The 23269-nt window shown below is 44.5% G+C and overlaps 1 protein-coding gene and 1 pseudogene across 2 annotated transcripts; both read right to left on the bottom strand.

The window, feature by feature from the left end:
• Nucleotides 1-1136: 1136 nt before the first annotated feature.
• On the bottom strand, nucleotides 1137-15748 carry Mfap5 (microfibril associated protein 5). Of its 2 annotated transcripts, XM_034511186.2 has the most exons (10): nucleotides 15598-15748; nucleotides 14900-14959; nucleotides 13982-14017; nucleotides 8909-8941; nucleotides 8576-8608; nucleotides 7727-7762; nucleotides 5119-5148; nucleotides 3786-3873; nucleotides 2906-2979; nucleotides 1137-1446 (listed from the first exon to the last, which is right to left on the bottom strand). In XM_034511186.2, the coding sequence occupies exons 2-10, from the start codon at nucleotides 14955-14957 to the stop codon at nucleotides 1334-1336; spliced, it is 501 nt and encodes a 166-aa protein (XP_034367077.1). In that variant the 5' UTR covers nucleotides 14958-14959; nucleotides 15598-15748; the 3' UTR covers nucleotides 1137-1333. The 2 variants fall into 2 exon arrangements, with proteins under 2 accessions (XP_034367077.1, XP_076796639.1); XM_076940524.1 differs by lacking the exon at nucleotides 7727-7762.
• Nucleotides 15749-18667: 2919 nt separating this feature from the next.
• Nucleotides 18668-19147, bottom strand: LOC117715740 (lupus La protein homolog pseudogene; annotated as a pseudogene).
• Between the last annotated feature and the right edge of the window lie 4122 nt (nucleotides 19148-23269).

Genomic DNA, 23269 nt, shown 5'->3' with positions numbered 1-23269 from the left:
GCATTTGAGGTCTTTCTGGGTTGCCAAGTAAGTCTATAATTCTTGCTTCTGTTGGGAAATCTTCTGGGAAAAAAAAAAAAAAAAACAAAAAAAAAAACCCATGACCTTTCTTTTTGCTTTTAAAAAAAGTGACTTATTGGGCTGGAGAGATGGCTCAGCAGTTAAGAGTACTGGCTGCTCTTCCAGAGGTCACAGAGTTCAATTCCCAGCAATCACATGGTGACTCACAACCATCTGTAATTGGATCTGATGCCATCTTCTGGTGTGTCAGCGACAGTGTGCTCATATACATAAAACAAATAAAAATCTTCTTTTTAAAAAGTGACTTATTTTGATGTGTATTTTCCACATGTATGTGTGTGTGTGCCATATGCACACAGTGCCCAAAGATGCCAGAAAATATTTCAGGTCCCCTGGGTCTAGACTTATAGATGACTGTGAACCACTATGTGGATGTTGGCTGGGAACTGAACCCAGATCCTACGGCAGAACATCCAGTGTTTCTAACCACTGAGTCATCTCTCCTGCTCTACCCACAACCTTCCCATCAAGAAGACTTGCTGGGCAAATTTTAGGACAAGCCATGCAGCATGGTGAAAGTAAGTACGAAGCCTATGTAAATGATGGGGAGTTAGTCTAGGAAACTTCTAGAAGGAAGTTCTGTGGGTAGCCAAAACTGACAGACAGCTTCTTGAAAGCTCCTATCTGTCTCTGGCATATTTAATAATTAAAATTATTAACTTAGGAGATGGGGTGTAGCTTACTGATAGACCATTGACTAGCATGTACGAGGCTCTGAGCTCAATTCATAGCACCATTTAAAAAAAAGAAGAAGAAGAATATTAACCTAAAGGTTTTTTTTTTTCTTTTCTGAGAGTAGGTATCCCATAGCCCATACCATCCTCAAATTTGATGTGTAGCCAAAGATGAATTAAAGTTCTGATCTTCCTGCACTACCATGCTCAATTTATACCACCAAACCCAGGACTTCACACTGGGTAGGTAAGTTTTCTGCCAACTGACCCACGCACCCCAGCCCCTTTCTACTGTGGGGGCAGAATTCAGAGTGTTTGTACCTAAGTCAGGTGGTCATCCTTTGTCCACCTTGTCTACGATACCAGAAATCAGCAAACCCATACAACAATATAGACATTGTATTGTCAATACTGCAAAATAAGACCAGTTCTGGTGAAAATTACAGAGTAGGGTAGGAAGCCGGGACATTGCAAAGGGCTTAGTTTAAAAATACGTTTCCATGGGACAGACGACAGCGGTTGGAGGAGAAGGAATTTCTGATTCCCTCATCCACACTTTCTTCATTCTTCCATGGTGATCACAGACCATCAGGTCTCTGCAAATTCATATTTTCACAGGGAGGAAGTCGGAAGTAGTTGGAGCGGCGGAGTCGCCTTGGAGGCAGGCCTGCCATCTGCCGGCAAAGCTCGTCTGGAGGAAAAACAGAGCATTATGGGAAGATGCTGGACAGTAACAAGGGCTCTTGTTTTAAGGGAAGGAGGAGACGATTCAGTATGAATTATAATAAAAACGAAGGAGGAAAAGATGTGGGTAAAGACCTCCGTGTTGCCCCTGGCTGGGTACTTGTCACTTTCTAGAAAGTGTCTAACCTTCTCTGAGCCTTTTTCTCCCTTTCTGTAAGAAAGTATTCATTCCTGGCTTAACGGTAGGTTTGTGAGGGCTAAAAGGAATCACCCGGAGCAAAATTAGCTTCCCTTATGTACCCAGCTCCCAGTTCAGGTGGTGTATCTGCTAAACTAGAAAAGTGAAGCTCACTCACTTAGCCTGCATTTGGGTGTTTACAACAGCTAACTGCAGTAAATCCCCTGCGGTACTTGAAAGTGCCTAGAGTCCCAAACACTCAGAGTCAAGGGCAAGGTGTTTCCCTCGCAGGTGGCTCGCACAGAGCCAATGGGGAAAAGCAGCGAGTTTCCTTCTGTGAAGTCAACTACAGCTCTTACTAAGGAACCCAGCGCAAAGCTGGGGGCTGAGTCAAAGGTGACCCTGTCTGTGGTGTTGGCTCTAACCACAGCAGCCGCGCGGGGCTGTCCATGGGGAAGGTGAGAAGAATGTTTGTTCCCACCGTGCACGGTTTACAGCCACATGTTTTGGAGCGTTGAAAATTATTCTTTTAACATCTTCCCACTTTCCTCTATCTCGGAGGCTTGACAATAAGCAGGGTAGATGGAATTTCCAGAGTTGGTAGGATGTTTTTAATGTAGCCACTCTCTAAACACCCTATCTGTTTCTGACGGATTCTATCCAAACTCTACTGTCTCCAAACGTGTGCTTTGAAGAGCATATAGCTGGTGATCAACATGGCCACTGAGTCTATTATGTTGTACTGATGGCTTGGCTACTCCCCAGAACTTCCAAAAGATGACTTTTAAAACAGCCTGAGAGGGGCTAGAGAGATGGCTCAGCAGTTGAGAGCACAGGCTGCTCTTGCAGAGGCCCAGGTTCAGTTTCCAGCATCCACATGGTGGCTTACAACCACCTGTAACTGCAGTTCCAGGGGCCTTAATACCTTCCTCTGACCCTTACCGGTCATATGTGTACATACATACATATGAGCAAAACACTCATACACAAAAGGCTTTTTTTTTTTTTTTTTTTTTTTTTAATCTAAAAACCAAAGTTTTAAAATACCTTGAGCTTCAGAAAATTCTCACTGTGGGAGAATTGGGGGTTGCAGTCTAGCTGGGGAGGGATCTAGGGGTATCTAGTTAGGACTTAGACAGTTTATTTAGTCTAGCTTCTGATTGAGGCTGATGAAAGACAAGGGGGTGCCCAGTACCTCCTTAGGAACCAGACCTCGGATCCAACAGCATCGTGCTATATTAGCTTTCATAATTGACCCTGCCCACTGACCACCCAGACATCACCTTACCTTTCATAGCTTCATGTTCTTTACAGACAAGCCGGGAACAGATCTCATTATTGATGATGTACATGCGCCGTAAACTGCCACAGTCCCATGGTCATGGTTAAGGAAGGAAATGGAGAAGGTGGTGAGAGGGTCTAGCCAGGAAACCTCTTCAAACTCTTACTCCCCACTGTCCTCCCTTTGTCTAGATTTTTCTTTTTTAAAGTTTATTTATTTACTTATTTCAAATGTAGGAACGCTCTGGCTGCAATGACACTTACACACCAGAAGAGGGCACCAGAGCACATGACAGATGGTTGTGGGCCACCATGTGGTCCCTAGGAATTGAACTCAGGACCGCTGGAAGAGCAGTCAGTGTTCTTGACTGCTGAGCCATCTCTCCAGCCCCTAGTTAGTTTTTTTGTTTGTGTGTTTGTTTGTTTGTAAGTATATGAATTTAAAAAAAAAAAAAAAAACTTTCCCTTGGCAGAATGTCAGAGATAGAAATGGTTTTAATGATAAAGACAAAACAAAAAGAAGTACTAGTTACTCTTCTCAGAGGCACTTTGCACACTTCACATCTTAGCGCCTGCCTGTCGCTTTGCACTTCAGAGCTGAGCCTTTCCCTTCAGCTTTTAGTCGGCTAGCACAACACAGCAGCATCCCTGGTGCTCTCTCTTCCTATAGCCCTTGCCTCCACAGGTGTCTGTTAGACTGTTTTGTAGACACTTCAACCCAGACTCCAGGCTCTAGGCAGAGCCTTCAGAAATGGCTGAAAAAAATTATTCTAACAACCTCTGTCCCATCAAAGACTGCCGTTCTGTGGCGGATGTTCATTAAATAGTTTCTGACACAAGCGTTGCCACTGTGGAAGGTGCTCTCTGGACATTCTGGGATCTCTTACCTGGTGAAGCAGGCCTGGTGCACACACTGTCTGACTGGCCGATGGACAGAATACAGTCTTGTACAAGCGAACTTCTCAACCCGGCACTCTGCTCAACACAAAATAACAGGGATGTCCAAATAGAAATAGAACAGACATCAAGGTTTAAAGGTCTGGGTGAAGGGAGACAGAATGAAGGAAGATGGAGTAGTTGTACAAAAATCAGTGTATTTGGAGGCATGTCTTTCTTGCTTGCCAAAAACAGATGGAGAGGAAGCTAACTCACATGAAATTTAGGTAATTTCCTACCTGGAAGCAGAAGTGGGTAAAATAATCTTTGAGTCTAGTCATCTAGGAAAAAAAAATTAGTCTTTCTAGGATTATTCAGGTAATGACACGAAACATGATACTGAAGTCTGATGGTCTCATTCTGAGGAATGAGAATTCTCGGGTACAGCTCTCTGCTCTGTTCTCAGCCATAGCTGCAGATCAGAATTACCAGCAAGTTACAAGAACCCATGTTAACCATCATGTCCACGGTAACATGGAGTCTGCAGTCAAGCTGATTAATTTCCTAATTATTAAAAACCAAATAAAGTCCAAAGGTGGTTTAAGGAGAGGGTGGTTTGAGAATCAGCAAATGGTGGCTGTTTCTTTTCCCTGTGACTTTTAGGATAGAAGACCATTTATAAAAGAAAGAAGATGAACTTGGGGAAGTAAAGAGCTTAATACTCTTCAAAAACAAACCAAACCAAACCAAAACAAAACAAAACAAAAAAAACCAAAACAAAACAAAAACAAACAAACAAAAAAAACCCAAGGAGGCAAAGATTCTATAGGAAGAAATGCTCAAGAAAATACATATATAAAAGTGATCATAGGGTGGAGAGATGGCTCAGCAGTTAACAGCACTGGCTGCTCTTGCAGAGGTCCTGAGATCAAGTCCCAGAACCCACAGGGCAGCTCACATCTGTTTGCAACTGTAGTCCTGTGGGATCCGATGTCCTCTTCGGGTGTACAGGTGTACATGGAGATGAGACACCCATACACATAAAGTACATAAAAAGTAAATCTTAGAGACACAAGACTGACTGGCAGACAGACAGACACGTGCGCGTGCGCATACATACACTCACACACATAACAGCATACAGGGGGCTGGAGAGAGGAATTAGTGGTTAAGAACACTGGCTGCTCTATACTTGTTCACAGCTCCCACACCAGTTCCAGTGAATCTGACGCCATCTTCTGGTGTCCACAAGTACTGCATGCATGTGGTACACAGACACACGTTCAGACAACACACCCATGCACATAAATAAATAAGTAAATACACAAACAATAATAACCATACCTGCAGTAGTATTTTTGTCTCCAGCTGAGGCTGGAAGGCAGAAATTTTATTCAGTTATTAACAATTATTAACAAGTCATCACCTCTGTAACTACCAAATGGTTGACTCGGACCCAATCAGGATCCTCAGAAATAAGGAACAAAGGAACTGAGGACTCTTAGTAACTTCTAGAAGGAGATCCACATCAGGCTGGTTTCAGCCGCACAGCAAAGAGACTTAGGAATTGAGATGGAATCCTGGCTTTCACCTTTCTCTAGTGGAGAGTTGAGAGACTTGTTGAATTTAAAGTATCATTAGTGAAAAGAAATCACAGCGGTGCCTACCTAAATTTAACCCCAGCACCCGGAAGCAGAGCTAGGCGGTTCTCTATGAGTTCAAGGACAATTTGGTCTGTATAGAGCTCTAGGGCAGTCAGAACAGCTAGTGAGACCCTGCCTCAACAAAACAAAACAAATCCAGATTTTTTTCTTTTCTTTTTTTTTTTTTTCTTTTTTTATTTTCTTTTTTTTTTTTTTTATATATGGGTTTCAAATCCCTGATTCTCCTGCCTCAGCCTCTTAGGTGGCTGGGATTACACACTCAGCAGTAAGTGAAAATTATTAGAAATACTAGACAAAGGGCCTAGTACCCAGAAGACTGCTCCTAGAGCTGAGCAGAGGAGACAGATGTTCTGTAGATGCTTCCCCCCTTGCCCCCCAAAAGGTCTCTTCTCCATGAGACGAGATACGGAATCACCTCCTCTTTGATGAGAGGTTTGGGTAAAGAATAGGTGGGGCCAGGCTCATAACCCAAATTGACCAAGGTGTAAGCTTGACGTGTGCTTAGTTTACAGAAAGGAATTAAAACAGCAAGGAATCATAGGATCGGGAGAGTCTTCTGGGAAGATGTCACTGGAGAAAAGAAGAAAGAAGAGCAGGGATAGGCCGGATAATCTCATCTGCTGCATGATTTCTTTCTTTCTCTTTCTTTCTTTCTTTTTATTTGAAAAAACATTAAGCTTTGTTTTTATTTTATGTGTATGGATGCTCTGCTGGGATGTGATGCTGTACACCTCATGTGTGCAGTGCCTGAGGAGGCCAGAAGAGGGCACTGTACTCCCCACTCCTACCCCGAAGAGTTAGAGCTGGTTGTAAGCCACTTATGCGCATGCTGAGACTGGAAGGAACCCAAGTCCCTCTGGAAGAGATCTCAATCACTGAACCATCCCTCCAGCCCCTACTGTATGTTTTCAGACCCAGCCCTGTGCGGTTAATTTCCAATCTTGTGTTTCTAATCCGGACCTCGTTCTTGAAGCACAGAATACACAGGTCTAACCGTTATCTTGTGTGGGTTATTGCCCTTTTGGAAGATTCTTCTAATTCAACAAACCATTACCAGCTGGAGTTACTCTTCAGTTGAACATCACCAGCCACCCAGCGTGCCTGGGAACTGTCTGTCATGGTTCCTCCCTCACACAGCTGACATTTCACTCCTGTTTCATAGCCTCTGCTCAGGCCATCCTTTCCTAGGACTACTGCTTCTGAGATCATGGCTGATCGTGGTTAAATCCCTTGGCTTTCTGGCCCCACAAGTCAGGAGCAGAAGTGGACTGGAGTAATGAAAGTGAGGGTGGAAAACAATCTTCCCTGTGCTCAAAACAGATTAGAACTTTCTCTTCCCTACGGCTTCCTCCCAGGCTTCCATTCCCACCCTAAGCCTCTAAGGGAGTCCCCTCCTACCCATGTGATTGGCTCCTACTTGTCTTTCAAGAAAAGCATCCAGTCAGTGGACCCCTGCAGCATACTCAAGAACACTTCTTGTCTTCCACAACTTCCCTTTGCTAACCCCACTGACAGATCGCATTTTGTGGAGATGTGGAGCCACACAGATTCTGTTATCTATTGGACAAAAAAGATACCTGGTGGAAGAAATTAACTTTTGTTCGCCTTTAAGTTTATGATACATGGCAGCTGCCTTTCAAAAACTCTTTGTTAAAAGCGACCTAGGAAGCTGGCTGTGATGGCACACACCTTTAACTCCAGCATCCAGGAGACAGAGGCAGAGGCAGGCGGGTCCCTGCGAATCTGAAGACAGCCTGGTCTACGGAGTGAGTTTCAAGCCAGCCAGGGATACAGAGAAACATCCTTTCTCAAAACAAAACAATAACATTAACCACCAAATATAACCTAGGAACAGGAGGTGCAGTTCAGTGTAGGGCACTTGCCTAGCATGCACGAGGTCCAGCTCCATCCTTAGAAAGAGCAGCAAGAAGTCTAGCCTCTACCTCCTTTCCTTCCTTCCTATTTGTTGGTCTCTAAAAAGCCTAGTTTCCTCCGTGCGCCGCCCTTGCTTTGCCCTTCACCCGGTGTGCAGATTTATCTTGCCAGTACCCAGTGAATCTCGGAAACATTGAAATATCTCGTCTCAGAATTTTGTATTGCCAAACTGCACAGTTTGTGCTTGAAAAAGTTCAAACCTGCCATAGATTTAAAATAAATGGCCGGAAGGGTGTGTTATACAAACTGTAGGTCTGTTTAAAATACTCCAGCAGCTGCCTTGCCTTCCGTACGGGCTCTGGACAAAGCCCAGAGTGGCCCTGGTGGCCCTGGGATCCCAGATCTGAACTCACCCAGGTCATCTGTGGAAGGTGTGATATCAGCCAGAACTGAAAAGGCACAAAACAGTAGGGTGTGAGAAGGGCCTTGAATTGCAAGAGAAAGGTGAGGCAGCAGGAGAGAGCAATATGATACCAGAACGGGGCAAACACGCCCGGGGAAGGGCATTATTTGGAATAATTGGGGACATTTTTGAACAAATATTACTTCTGTTAAACATACTTATCTCTGGACATCTTTAATATATAGGTCTTTTTTTTTTTTTTTTTAATGTGCATTGGTGGTTTGCTCGCACACATGTCTGTGTGAAGGTATCAGATTCCTTGCAACTAAAGCTGCAGACAGTTGTGAGCTGCCTTCTGGATGCTGGAATCGAACCTGGGTCCTCTGGAAGGACAGCCAGTGTTCTTAACCACTGAGCCACCTGTCCAGCCCCATACACTCTTATTTTAGCTATTCATTCACACTGTTCCCTCTTTTTATTTTATTTTACATTCATTTGTTTATTCCGTGTATGTGTATGCCCACATGTACACAGATGTACATTCACATGTTACAAGACATATATGTAAAAGTCAGAGGAAGGAATTTTTGGTAGTCTGTTCTCTCCTTCTACCATGTCAAATTAAGTTTTTGGGGGGCAGAGTAGCAAGCACCTTTCCATGCTGATGCACCTTGTCAGTCCTGCTCCCTCCTTTCAGATAACTAGCAGGCTTCTTTCTCATTTTGATATCATTGCTAGCCCTTGAACCCACAATCATGTTTTTCCAGAGCTAGAAATACAGTATTAACTCAGGAGCTGAAATAAATATCATCAAGATTCCAAGATCATGCTACTTCCTAAGAATGTTTGTAAGTGTCACCTGTATCGTCTGTAGAAGGGTCGTTCACCAGATCTGCAGAGACACAAAACAGGACAGGAAGTGGAGAGTTACGGTTAGAGCCGCAGGATATGGGGCCGATTAGCTAAACGAGAGAGGATTGGAATAAAGTCACATGGACTCAGGCAAACTGGCTTCAGGGGACTATCCCTGAGAGAAACGGAGAGGATAGTAAGGCTGGGAAGGTTTGGACTGATGGTGGCCACCAAGAAAGTCAAAAGGGTGCAGCGTTGCCTCTTCTCTGGACAGACATCACCCTTAACCCTTTCCATCCCCGGTGGTAGCAAGTAAATGCCGCAAAGCGGGCTGACTTACTAGGGTCGTCTGTGAATGTCTCAAGCACATCATCTGGAAAAAAAAAGGACAGAACAGATTTTTCTGGGCATCCCTCCCTTCCACTTCCAATGCGTGAGACTGTCTAGCACCCAGTGCTCAGCTCTACAGACCCCGTGGCTGCGTTTCTTTGCCTGCCTGTCATAACTGAAACGGGCTTTTAGTGCTGCCCAGCCAGGGAGATTTGCTTTGCCACTTCAGTCTTTTCTTCAAGTCTGGAATACACTTCAAGTCTCTGAATAAAGTGATGTATTCCTGAATAACTAAACAAGTAAATAGATAAAGTAAAATGAAAAAAATAAGCCATTAAACACAAATGTCTCTAAATGACTAAGTAATTGGTGCATTTTTGCAATTTTTTTTGAGGCGGGGTCTCAAGATAGTCCAGGCTGGTCTGCAACTCATTATGTAGTGGAGAATGACCTTGGACTCCTAATCCTCAAGTCTCTGACTCCAAATGCTGGGATAATAAGCATGAGTCCCTATACCTGATTACGTTGAGGAATTGAATCCAGAGCTTTGCAGATTGGGTAACCACATCACCAGCCGGGCTACAGTTCCAGCCCTAAAGTATCTCACTAAAGCAAAATATCAGCAGCATTATGGCCACTTTTATTTTGAGACAGGGTCTTGTTTGGAAGCCCAAGCTTACCTGAAATTCAAAATCCTACTGTCTTAGTCTCCCAGATGCTGGGATTATAAGTGTGAATTCACTCAGGCTTGACTGACATTGTAGTGGTGTGTGTGTGTGTGTGTGTGTGTGTGTGTGTGTGTTTGAAATTGAGGAGTAACCCGAGCTTCACACATGCTAAGCACAGCTTCTAACATGCTAATGTGTATATTCTAATATGCCTGGCTCAAAAAGTGTATATTTTTATTACACACGTTAAGGTGTACAATGTGATCTTTTGATATGCATGTATAAAGTGAAATAATTACTATAATCAAGTAGTCAGATTAATGTATTCAGCTCCTCACAAGTTACCTTTTGTATATAGGAGGTAATAATGATATTTAAAATGCTATATTCAGGAAATATTCCATTTGTAGCTGTAGTTTAGAATCAAAACCCACTTTTCCCCACTAGAGGTCAGCAAATTCATGTAATTTGCTTTTTTTTTTTTTTTGGCTCATTTTTCTCAGGCTTCAAACTCTAGATCAGATTTTCCCCAACACCTACTTTAGCAATAGTTTCTTTAGAAAGTGTTTATTGCCGGGCGGTGGTGGCGCACGCCTTTAATCCCAGCACTCGGGAGGCAGAGGCAGGCGGATTTCTGAGTTTGAGGCCAGCCTGGTCTACAGAGTGAGTTCCAGGACAGCCAGGGCTACACAGAGAAACTCTGTCTCGAAAAACCAAAAAACAAAAACAAACAAACAAACAAACAAAAAAATAGAAAGTGTTTATTTAGCCAGACATGGTGACACTCACCCAAGGATTGCACAGTTAAAAAACTGTCACCCATCTTCCAGAATGCTTTTTGGTTGGTTAATTGGTTTGGTTTTGTTTTATTTTTGAGATAGGGTATCTCTATGTATCTTTAGCCATTCCAGAACTCACTATATAGACCAGGCAGGCTGGCCTAGAACTCAGAAAGATCCTCGTGCCTCTGCTGGTATCAAAGGAGTGTGCCACCGAGCCTGGCCTCAGAATGCTTTAGAAAGGTGAAAGGTTACAGGACTCCTGAAAGTCAAAAAAATGTGCTTAAAGGTGTCGTTTAGAGGCTGGAGCTAACACAGCACTGCTGTGCTATTCAGAACCCATCTCAGAAGCAGAGTAATTTTTCAGATATAAATGTTGGCTATGACAAAGCCATCTGAAGCCCCAGCACAGTCCACGGTCCTCCTTGGGAGCCAGCACTGAACTCTGGGAGTAAGGAATTCCTCCACATCTCCACCTGGCCCTTGTGGGGCTCACGCCTGTGAGTTCAACACTTAGCTGGTGTGTGTGTGGGGGAAGATCGGAAGTTTAAGGCCACTCAGGAGAGACATTGTATAAGAGAGGGGGGAGGGAGAGAGAAAGGAAGGGGGAAGAGGAGGAAGGAAGGAAGGCAGGTCGGCAGGCAGAAACCTGAAATTCCCCTTGTAGCTTAGGGGCTTATATTGGTTATTCTCCATTTTATGTCCAAGAATTATGGGCTGGAGAGATCAGCGCTCAGAAGTTTAGAGCACTTGTTTTTGCAGAGGACCTGCACTCGGTTCCCAGCACCCACATGGCAGCTCACAGTCATTTCTACTTCAGTTCCAGCGGATCCATTGGGTTTTTGTTTGTTTGTTTGTTTGTTTAGTTGTTTTTATTTTTGTTTTGTTTTTAACCTGTGTGTGCCTGAGGCACACCCTTGGTACACAGACATACATTCAGACAAAGCATTCATACACACAAAAATAAATAAATGTAAAAAACAAATGTGTAGAGAAAGGGTTAATTGATTTTAAATTCTCGAATTTGTGTGAGTGTTTTACCCTGCGTGTATGGTTGTGCATCTTATGTGTGCCCAAGGAGGCCAGAAGAAAGCTTTGGTTCTGCCCAGAATGCAAGCATCCAAGGCTGGCCTTGAACTCCCTATAACTCTTAGAGGCTGACCTGAATTACCACACTTGCCTTGGAACAAGTTTTGATAAAAGAAGTCCATGTCTGTCTATTTCCATGGGGCTATTTGAAAAAAAAAAAAAAAAAAAAAAAAAAACAATCACTGACTGGGATCATAGTAGTGGCTGTGAAGGGGAGGTAGGCCTTCCTCAGGGTGGATCTCAATCCTTTTGGGTCCTAGCCTTAGAGGCTAGACCACATTCCAGTCTAGCCACACACAGAGAAGCAGTGAGGTCACAGGGAAGCAGTTGGGAGTTGTGCTACGAAGAGGGCTGGCTGGCGGAGGGACTGCAGGGCTGGCTCCCCAGTGTCTGGATCAATCTCAATTTGAAGAACTCTCCATGAATAACCATCTAAATGTTCCCTTTAGGGCTGGAACGTCACTGAAAAGGAATCTCAGGACAGCTGCACCAGAACTCTGCTGGAAAGTCACAACTCAGGACAAGTCCTTAGCCGGCTTAGAGAAACCAGCTCAGACATCAGTTTTGCTTTTATGACTGATAACATCTGTGGGCTCAGACACTCCGATCTGAGTATAACCATAAAAGAAAGGGGAAAGGGTTTTAGTTCCTTTTTCCTTTTTTTTTTTTTTTTTTAAGACAAGGTCTCATTGTATAATGCTGGTCTTGTATTGAAACTCCCTATGTAGACCAGGCTAGCTGGGACTCAAAGATCTGCCTCCCTTTGCCGCCTGAGTGCTGGGATTAAAGGTGTGTGCCATCACCATCCGGCTTTGGGCTTTGTATTTTGTTTTTCTTTTTCTTTTTTCTTTTTCTTTTTTTTTTTTTTTTTTTTTTTTTGGTTTTTCGAGACAGGGTTTCTCTGTGTAGTCCTGGCTGTCCTGGAACTCACTTTGTAGACCAGGCTGGCCTCGAACTCAGAAATCCGCCTGCCTCTGCCTCCCAAGTGCTGGGATTAAAGGTGTGCGCCACCACCGCCCGGCGTATTTTGTTTTTCAAGACAGTTTTCTCTGTGTTGCCCTGGCTGTACTCACTTGATAGACTAGGCTGGCTTCAGGCTTAGCTCTCCACCTGCCTCTGCCTCCCGAGTGCTGAGACTAAAGGCATGTGCCACCACTGCCCGGCTCAACTGGCATTTTAAAAATGAATTAAGGTAGGTATATCAGAATGCACTGTGCTTTGCAAGTATATATCATTGTTTTATAGTGTTTCTGTTTTACATATGGTCCTAGTATGTATTTATTGCTGTAGGTACTGGTACAAAAGATTAAAATATAGAGATAAGATAGCTGTTGAGGTGCTTGTCTTTAATCCCAGCACTCAGAAGCCAGAGGCAGGTGGATCTCCATGAGTTCCAGGACAGCCTGGTTTACAAAACAAGTTCTAGAACAGCCAGGGCTACACAGAGAAATTCTGTCCTATCAGTTTCCACCCTGTCTTTGCATTCTAGTTTTCTGGTGTTATGTGATAGAATAGTGTTTTCTGGAGGCTAAATGTATAGGTCAGTGACAGAGTATTCTAGCATTTGTGTGGCTCTGGGTTTAATCCTTGGTATCACAAAACATAATAAAGAAATACAACTGAATTCCCTGGTCAGTAAGGAAAGAAAAAGGTATAAGAGATGTAAGGCTCTTGCCTACTATGTAAAGACCTGGGTTCAGTTTTCAAGATTGCAGATTATAAACCCAGCATGGTGGCACACACTTTTAATCCCAGTACTCAGGAGGCAGAGGCAGGAGGATCTCTGAGTTCGAGGCCAGCCTGGTCTACAGAGTGAGTTCAAGTACATCCAGGGCTACACAGAGAAATCCTGTCTCCAAAAACAAACAAAACAAAATCCCAAAAGAACAAAGAAAGATTGCAGATAATAATATAATAATGATGTTTCCAGTAAGAATTGATTGGTGCTGTCTAGAATGAGGAAGACGAGAAAAAGAAAGGAAGAGGTTGGCATCTTAGGACAGATGTTTCAGTGAGACCAGGTTTGTGAATGGGATGACGGGATTGTGGGTACTATTGAAGTTGATTCCACTTTTCACACCTTGGCAGTGTAGCTCTCTGTCTTAGAACTTTTTTTTTTTGTCTGTTTGTTTTATTTTTTTGAGACAGGGTTTTTCTATGTAGCCCTGGCTGTCCAGAAACTCACTCTGTATACCAAGCCAGCCTCAAACTCAGAGATTCTCTGCCTCTGCCTCCTGAGTACTGGGATTAAAGGCATATGCCACCACTACCTGGCAAAATGTGTAGCCCAGGCTGGCCTCCAACCTATGATCCCCATACCTCTGCCTCCTTCAGCAAATCCTACAGCATACGCCATTACAACCAGCTCTAGAACAGATTGTTGTCTGAGAGTCTCATTATGTATCCCTGGCTGACCTTGAACTCAATCTGCTTGCTGGGACTAAGGCATGTGTCATTGCCTGGCTCTAAAACAGATTCTCAACTCATACTGTTTTATGTCATCCTGTCAAGAACCCCAACTGAACCCATAGGAAAGACTTTACCTACCTCCTCGTTGACCACTGACCCTGAGGGGTAGCCAGTCTGTCAAAAAGAAAGAAAATAGATGTAACTCCAGCCTTTTTCAGCATGACACTTTTATGAGATGAACCAGAATACAATGGAGATACTGTTGTGTATTATCCTTGTGATTTGTCCTTATCTATTTTCACACGAGACCACGAGGCAATGCACAAAAGTAATCAAGCATTAGAAACCACCCCAGAAAGACAAATTACGGAGCACAAATCCCGCTGTTGCTCTGCTCTGACTCAGGTCCCACTCTTGACCTCATTCCCAAGGGCTGTGGTCCACAGAGGAACCCAGCAGGCTCTCTAGCCTGTCCTGCCCAGGCCCACAACCCCTGAATCAGCTGCACCACTGGGCACGTCAGGAGAGATGCATTGTGGGTCTGCATCTGGCAGAAAGAGGAGGTGGGAATACAGTAGTGTTTCTTCAAAGTGCAAGATTGCTTTCTATGTCCAGTTCTTGAGCTGGATTCTATGCTACCTGTGAAGACTGCTCTTCTTTTGTGCGTAGGTGTAACATATACTTCCCTCATGTATGTAAATCTTTGTGTGTCTGGCGCAAGTGTTAGGTTGTCTTTCCATCAAGGGTTTTAAGGTGACCACAAGTTTTCAAATAGGTGGTCTCTGTATGTGTGTGTACCTTCTTGTTCCTTTGGTGTTTGCTGAGTCATATATCGATATGCAACTCTCTTCTAGGGATTAATGAGTGCTTGTATTGTAAATTGTCAACACAGCACATCTCTTGCCACGCCCCTTCAGTATTAGCCCCTCCCCCGTAACCATAGCCTATGCCACGCCCCTTCGCTCTCAGCCCCACCTCCACTAACCCATAGCCCCATGGACACGGAGAACTAAGAATCTGACGTGTTAGGGAGAAAATCAAGGCAGAGAGACTCACCAGAGGGGATGCTGAGTGCCATGACAAGCAGCAAGGCCTTCTGCCCAAAGAACAGCATATCTAGGAGAGGGGTCGGGGGTGGGGGAGAAGCAGAGACCATAATGCTGGGAGGCAGCAACATCTCACTCCTGGGGAAAGATGTCTTGCATTCCCTTTTCTCTTTTTTCGCCCCAGAAACCTTGTTTTCTCTTTACAACTCAAACCCTTCCTTCACTCTCATCCAAGATTCATGTCCCTCTGACTATCACGACCATCGTTCTACAGAAAATGTTTTTTTTTTGTTTTGTTTTGTTTTTTTTAAATTTGAGTTGTTTAATTATATTGTCCAGGCTGGTCTTGAACTCCTGGGCTCACTCCACTTCCACGAATCCCCCACTCCTGCCACCCTCTCCCTCCTTCTCAACCCACTGTGTAGCTGGGACTGTTGGCATGTAACAAGGAGAACCTTCGTTATTCTAATTAAGCCGTCCTTGGTCCTGTCCCATAGCCTCTTTCACTCCTAATACCTAATGTACCTTTGGTGTGTCTGTCTTTTCATGTATCCTCTGCTCGTCTTGGTGTTCCTTCACTTTTAAATTCCATGCACAACTAGGAGAGGGCTCAAGTCTAAGTCAGGGACACTCTCCACCCTTTAGTACACACATGCACATGCAGGCACTCACAGACATTCCCACTATATAGTTTTGTAAACAACTCACTGTCTACAGCACTGAGCTCTGTCCTCCGTGGCCTCTGGCTGTTGAATGTGTCTGTCCTTCTCACGCTTCTCCTCTGTTCTACTTGGGCTGGAGAATAAGATGAACACAGCCACACCCTTGGAAAGATTTCACATTTGGCCTATTCTGAAACAATGAGGAGGGGGGAGGGAGGGGAGGAGAAAGGGGGGCAGGCCAGAGGCTTAGAAAGCAGTGTTACAATGTTACAATAAGGTTGGAACGAGAAGGGAGATGGGAATTTGCAGTCACTCACACCCTCATTCCAAAGGTTATGACCACACTGGAGAGGGAGTTCACTGTTCCCTCGAATGGCCGGTCAAGCCCGCATCATCAGCCCTCCTCCCATCAGTCCACCTTCCCTTACATTGCCAGGCCCAGCTTGCTTCCTCGGGTTCCTGTTTAATTTTCCCTGCTGGCATGCGCCCCCAAATCTCACCAGACTCTGTTTCTTTCTCCCTGGCATTCTTCTGTATTTGAATCGTTACTCGATTTCTCTCTCCTCCTTTCCCTATCTTCGCTCTCCCTCTCCCCTCCTCTCCTTTGTTTGAGTTAGGGTTGCCCAGGTTGGCCAGGCTGACTGTAAACTCCCTATGCTGCCAGTGTAAGGATGAGCTTGAATTGCTGATCCTCCTGCCTCCACCTCCCAGGCATGTGCCACTTTGCCTAGTTTGTGTAGTGCTGGGGATTAAACCCAGGGCTTCATGCCTTCCAGACAAGCATCTCATTGAGATACATTCCCAGCCCCTGTCTTCCTGGCTGGCCTGGAACTGGTTATGTAGATCAGGCTAGCCTCCAACTGTGGTTATCCTCCTACCTGAGCCTTCCAGGTACTAGGACTATAGGCTTGCACTCCCATGTCTCTGGTCTTCCCTTGTTTGGTATTTTATATATTACCTAATTTACACGTTTCTACTAATACAACTTCATGTTTAAAAGACTAAGAATCTCCCTTTTAATATTTGAATCATCCTAACACTAAACATCTTTTGAACAAAACAAAACAACCCTTTCACTTGGAAAACAACAATGAGGTGACAGGTGAAACAAAACAGAACTTCCTTTCATACAGGTGACATGAGGGCCTAATTCACTTTTCTTTTTAAAAGTCTCTGAAAATATCAGGGTGGTGGTGGCACATGTCTTTAATCGCAGCACTTGGCAATCTAGGCAAGTGGATCTCTGAGTTCAAAACCAATCTGGTTTTCAGAGTGAGTTTCAGGACAGCCAGGGCTATACAGAGAAAACCTGATGCAAAGAAAGAAAGAAAGAAAGAAAGAAAGAAAGAAAGAAAGAAAGAAAGAAAGAAAGAAAGAGAGAGAGGAGGAAAGGAGGTGGGGGGAGGCCTCCGATGAAGCTGGGCATGGTGGCAGTGCTCTGGAGGTAGAGGCAGGAGGGCCTGAGGCCAGCTCTGTCTGCTGTTGAGGTTGGTCTGTTATTATGTAATGTAATGCTAAATTCTGTACCAAAAGGTTTAGGCCTATGACTGAATTCTCATATTTATGAGCTTTTGTTGTGCAAACCTTGTTCCTTAATTTAAAAACTATTGGTTAAATAAAATTGGCTATAGCCAGTTACTGGAGGGATTACAGATAGGTGGGTTTTGAGCTACCTGGTTGGGAGAAGAGAGGAGGAGAGGAGAGACCAGGAGGAAAAGAAGGAGGAGAAGGGGAATGGGGAAATAGACCCTGAGTATGTGGCCAGGAGAAACAGCAAGTATTTGGGGTACACCTCTGGGGAGGTAACCAGGCCTACCTAGTTAGAAGACTAGATTAGGGGTTACCCCCAGTACTTGTCAAAGTGAAATAAAAGAACCATAGTCTGAGTCTCATTTATATGAAAGCTAGTCGGGGATGCGTTTAAATTGGTTGTACTACAGTCTGCATCGGGAGCTCCAGGGCAGCCTGGACTACACGGAGAGGCCCTGTCTGGTTTTTTTTTTTTTTTTTTTTTTTTTTTTGTTGTTGTTTTTTGTTTTTGTTTTGTTTTGTTTGAGACAGGGTGTAGCCCTGGCTGTCCTGGAACTCACTCTGTAGACCAGGCTGGCCTCAAACTCAGAAATCCACCTGCCTCTGCCTCCCAAGTGCTGGGATTAAAGGCGTGTGCCACCACTGCCCGGCAAGAGGCCCAATCTGAAAGCTTCAAAATAAACAAACAGATGCCAGAAGACAAAAAAGCAGCTGAAAATCTAATTAGGATGAATGGAAACGTTGCTTACTACACTGCCGTCTCTGGCACCGTTCTCTCGCTCCTTGTCTTGATGAGGGCAGACTCCTGTCTTTGCCATCTCTTGCTCTTCTCCTTGCTCCCACCACCACCACCACCACATTCTCCTTCCCCGGAACTGTGCCTTCAGCGCCTCCCACCCCCCCAGCATAGGCAGGTCTCTTTCCCTCTCTGTTCTCTGGAACAGTCCTGTGCCTTCCGTGCCACCCCCTCCTACCCCCAGCATAGGCAGGTCTGTTCCCCTTTTTGTCCCCTTGAAATCTTCGACCGGTTGACTTCTCTCTGTTTGGGGGTTCTTTCTGCTCCTTTAAGGTTTTGTTTTTGTTTTATTTTCCTTGCTTCTTCCTCACACATCCTTTTCCCCACTTCGGTCCTCTGGCAAAGCCAACCCTGTGCTTTGAGAGAAGAGGTGTAAATCTTCTCTATGTGTCTGGGTGTCTAAGTCACAGGAAAACTTCTGTAAACACCCCCATCTTTCTTCAGGAGATGTGGTCGTGACACTTTCTGATTGTGTCTTCCTTGGTGGTCTTGTTTAGTGTAACATACCCTCTGCTTTGCTTTCTTTTCTCAAGGAGTGTTGTCAAGTTGTGTGTTTGTACTGGGGGAGGGGGTTGTTTCTCTACAAACATTTTTGTAGACTGGATACCATCAGACACATCAATTTGTTTTATTTTCTTTTGGAGACAGGGTCTTTCTATGCAGCCCTGGATGTCCTGGAACTCTCTATGTAGACCAGACTGTCTTTGAACTCTCAGAGATCTTCCTGCCTCTGCTTCTCAAGTGCTGGGACTAAAGGTGTGCACCGCAGTGATAGCACAGCAAATATTGGTCAGTTACATGCTCTGTACAAAGTTCCTCTCATCTGAATATTTGATATTTGACCTTTATCATCTAGCTGCTCTTTTATGTCATCAAGGGCTGCACCAATTGGGAAACCTTTAATATAAACAAGGTTTGTTTGTTTTGTTTCTTGAGGCTTTTTTTTTAGTGTCATTTTTATACTTACCAGTCACTTCAGGGAAGGGTCTGCTTGGAGATCTTCTGATTTTAGTTGTTTGCACCAGTTTCTGTGAGTTTTGCCCTAGATTTGCTCAGTGCTTACGCAATTAAAGTCATTGTCCGACCATGTGGTCTTGCCTGTGAATTTTAACATTACTTCCAAAGGTACCCATGCTTCCTCCAATTTGATCTGTTATTTTAAAAATTCATGCCCTGGCTAATTGAAGTCTCCAAAATAATACTCAGTTTGATAGCAGACTGTGGCCTCTAGAGCAGCCATTTTTTCCCCATTATCTCCATTTGTAGCCATTGTGGCTGTCCGTATACTTTCTCACTCTCAAATATTCCTATTCCACAGATGCAGCAGCATCACACCCAGCGGTATTCCTGGTTGATCCTGGAACTTACTCTAGACCAGGCTGGCCTTGAACTCAGAGATCTACCTGCCTCTACCTCCAAAGTTCTGAGAATAAAGTCATTTGCCACCACCATGCAGGTTATTTATTTATTTATTTATTTATTTATTTATTTTCTTATTATTTTTTTTTAGATAGGGTGTCAAGCCTAGTGACCCTGATGGTGTAAGACCCTAGTGAGCAGAGCCTTAGTTTACTGGAGGCCCCAAGTGAACCATGCGAAGACAAATTGCTGCAAAAAGCAAGAGGAATTTTAATGTTCCAGCATGCTGGGGCCATCCTGCATCCCAATAGGAGAGGTAACTCCATACAGCCTGTTCAGTGGACATTTATACAGTCTCTAGGGGTAGCAGCCATTAGGCACAATGTGATTGGCAGAACAGTTGTGACTTTTTTTTGTTTGTTTGTTTTTTTTCAAGACAGGATTTCTCTGTGTAGTCCTGGAACTCACTTTGTAGACCAGGCTGGCCTCGAACTCAAGAAATCTGCCTGCCTCTGCCTCCCAAGTGCTGGGATTAAAGGCGTGCGCCACCACTGCCCGGCCAGTTGTGACTTTTTAAACTGAGTGGTTTTTAGGGAATGAGGCAGTAAGGACCTCCCTTGTCTGTGCATGTCCTTGTGCTCTGGGTGCCCTCCCCGCAACCTGCAGATCAGTCTCCACCCACTGTGGTCTGAGGAATGCTAATTTAGCCTCCCTTCTGGAAGGGAGGGGTGCCTAAGTGGTCTATGACCTTTCTCTTCCAGGAGGGGAGGGGTCTGGTGGAATTTTTCTCTTCATTGGCATATGCTTTTAATCCCAGCACTGAGGAGGCCAAAGCAGGCAGATCTCTGTGAGTTTGAGGACAGCGTTGTCTAAAGTGAATTCCAGGATAGCCAGGGCTACACAGAGAAACACTGTCTCAAAAAACTAAATAAACAAAAAAGATATGTTGACACTGTGTAGCCCTGGCTGGTCAGGAACACCTGCCTCAGCTTTCCTGAATGCTGGGATAAAGGAGTGTTCCACCCTTCCCAACTCCAATGTCCAGTCTTTGTCACTTTTTTGACTTCTCCCATTGTAATAGCTACTTAGTCTCACATTCAAGAGTGGAAGATATCACTTGTAATCTGCCCAAGAGAAAGGCTAAGTGCTTTGGCTGATAAAACCCTGAGGCATTTACAAGTTTCCAAATCCTTTTCAAATATGGAGGAGCTCCACAAGACAAGTTGGCAGCTAATCCTGTCTTTGGTTTTGTATTTTTTGATGTTGTTGTTTGTTTGTTTTGAGACAGGGTCTCACTATTTTAACTCTGCTAGCCTGAAACTCCATACATAGACTAGGCTGGCCTCGAACTCACAGAGATCTGCCCCTGTTTTTGGTTTTTGGAATATCAATGACAAAAGTGTCACAGGAAGCCTTCCAAAACTGAGAGGCAAGGTCACTTGTCTCGACTTATTCCTATCCATGTTTTTCCCCTCAGGTCGTGTAATATGCAGACACCATTCTGTCTGATCCGGACATTTGAATGGATTTATATTTGCTTTTTGTGCTGGCCAGTTTTATGTCAGCTTGATATATGAATGAGTCATTTGGGAAAGGGGACTCTCAACCGAGAAAATACCCCCATAAGATACACTACCAGGCAAGTGTAGTGCATTTTCCTAATTAGTGATTGATGTGGGAGGGTCCAGCCTGTTGAGGAGAGTGCCACCTCTGGGCTGGTGGTGGTTCTGGGTATTCTAAGAAAGCAGGTTGAGCAAGCCAGTAAGCAACACTCCTCTATAGCTTCTCCATCAGCTCTTGTCTCAAGGTTCTGGTCTTGCTTGAGAACCTGCCCTGTCTTCCTTCAGTGATGGACTTTTTATTATCTGAAGTGTAACTTGGAATAAACTGTTTCTTCTCCCCGTTGCTTTTGGCCACTGTGTTTCATCAAGGCAATAGAAACCTTGTTCTAAAACACTCCCTGTCATTAAAAAAGTTTTTACTTAAGCACACCAATTATGGATAAACTTGATGTACTGGCAAGTTTTGTGTCAACTTGAGACAATCAAGAGTCATCAAAGAGGAAGGAGCCTCAGCTGAGGAACATTTTCTTCAGTTAGTGATTGATGGGGGAGGGCCCAGCCTATCATGGGTGATGCCACTCCTAGGTTGGTAGTCCTGGATTCTATAAGAAAGCTGACTGACTGAGCAAGCCATGTGAAGCAAGCCAGTAAGCAGCATCCCTCCGTGGCCTCTGCATCAGCGCCTGCTCCAGGTTCCAGCCCTGCTTGAATTCTTGTCCTGACTTCCTCCAATGATGGATTATGATCTGGAAGTCTTAGCCAAATAAACCTTTGTCTCCCCAACTTGCTTTTTGGTCATGGTGTGTCATCATAACAGTAGTAACCCTCACTAAGACCCTTGATAAACCTGACTTCCAGAAAGTCAAGTCTAAGAAGTACACTGACAGTCATCTGTGTGCACTTTATGTCGACATTGTGGGCTTCCCTGAGAAGCTAGGGAGAGGGAGTGCAGGGAGCAGAGAGGATTAATGAGCAGCCTAGGAGGAAGAAGGAATAAATGTGAAAGGGAGGGGAGGAGATGGGTGGGTCAGCCTCATTGGGAGGAAGGGAAACAATAAAAATAACCAGAAGAAAATGCTGACACACTCCATAAGCCCCCTCATGCCCCCAAGGGAGTTAAGGAACCACCCAGTTTAGTGCCTCCAGCAAACCTGCCTGCTAGACCCATTTCTTGCTGGTAGCCCTGTCTGGAGTTTCTCTTGGCTACTCTGTAGATGGCAGAGGCTGGACAACAGAAGTGATCCTGGTCTGGGGAACGTCAGGAAGGAAGAGGTGGGGATGAAAGAAATGGGAGAAGATGCAAAGCAGATCTAAGGCGTTGGGCAGAGCCCAGTGAACAATCCTGTTTTCCCTCAGACGGATGAGAAAATTGAATCCAAGCCAATCATCTGGCGGAGATGGCGATGACCTCAATATGCTGGCTCACCCAGAGGCTACAGTGAGGAGAGCCTCCCCGGACTGTGGGAGGGGGTGCTGTCCCTAGGTCCCTGAAGGAAGTCTGAGGCGGGGGCAGTGGAAACAAGAACAAAATGTTCAGAACAAGGCTATGAAAGAGGGCTCCTACAGAGGAGCACCTTAGGGGAGAGGAGAAGGGGCAAGGCAGAAAAAAGGAGCAGAGATTGCCCTGTGCTGTTTGGCTGAATAGACATTTGGGGATCCAGTTTGTGGGCTGGTAAGAGGGTAAGGCATGAAGGGCATGTGTTGGCATGTCGGAAGACCTCAGGTAGATCCTAGGAACCAGATCCTGAAAGCACAGAAACAACTTCTGAAAGTTGTTCTCTCCCGTATATGCATACACTTCTGTGCTCCTGTACACACACACACACACACACACACACACACACACACACACCCTGCATACTTTTTTTTAAAGGCAAGGTCTCTCATCACTATGTTGAAGGGGTATCCTGGGACCATACTGAAGTCCATGCTGGCCTCAAATCCACCAAGGTCCACCTGCCTCTGCCTACAGGGTTCTAGGTCCTGGGCCACCAGACCCAACTCTAAGTCATTTTTAAAATTCATTTTGTCTTGAACCATGCTTTGATCCCAGCACTGATGAGGTGATACAGGTGGATCTTGGAGAGTTTGAGGACATATGTAGAGAGTCCCAGGCTAGGCTAGCCAGCACTATAGAGTGTGACCCTATATAACAACAAAACAAACAGAAATACAGTTTGTGCCTGTACTTCATAGCAGGACTCTGTCTTGGTTAAAAAAAGGAAAACAAAACAAAATTATTAAAAATGTAAAAGTAAGGTAGAGGCAGGTGGATTTCTGAGTTCGAGGCCAGCCTGGTCTACAGAGTGAGTTCCAGGACAGCCAGGGCTACACAGAGAAACCCTGTCTCGAAAAAAAAAAAAAAAAAAAAAAAAAAAACCAAAAAAATGTAAAAGTACAGTTTTAAACTAGTTTTATTACTTCCTGGTAAACCCCCTTTTCTCATTTGTTTTCAAGGCCCAAGGTCTTGT

Source organism: Arvicanthis niloticus, chromosome 9 (genome assembly GCF_011762505.2).
Source record: "Arvicanthis niloticus isolate mArvNil1 chromosome 9, mArvNil1.pat.X, whole genome shotgun sequence".
NCBI classification, from domain to species: domain Eukaryota; kingdom Metazoa; phylum Chordata; class Mammalia; order Rodentia; family Muridae; genus Arvicanthis; species Arvicanthis niloticus.
Note: the sequence above shows the minus strand (reverse complement) of the source record. Positions and strands in the feature narration are given on the sequence as shown.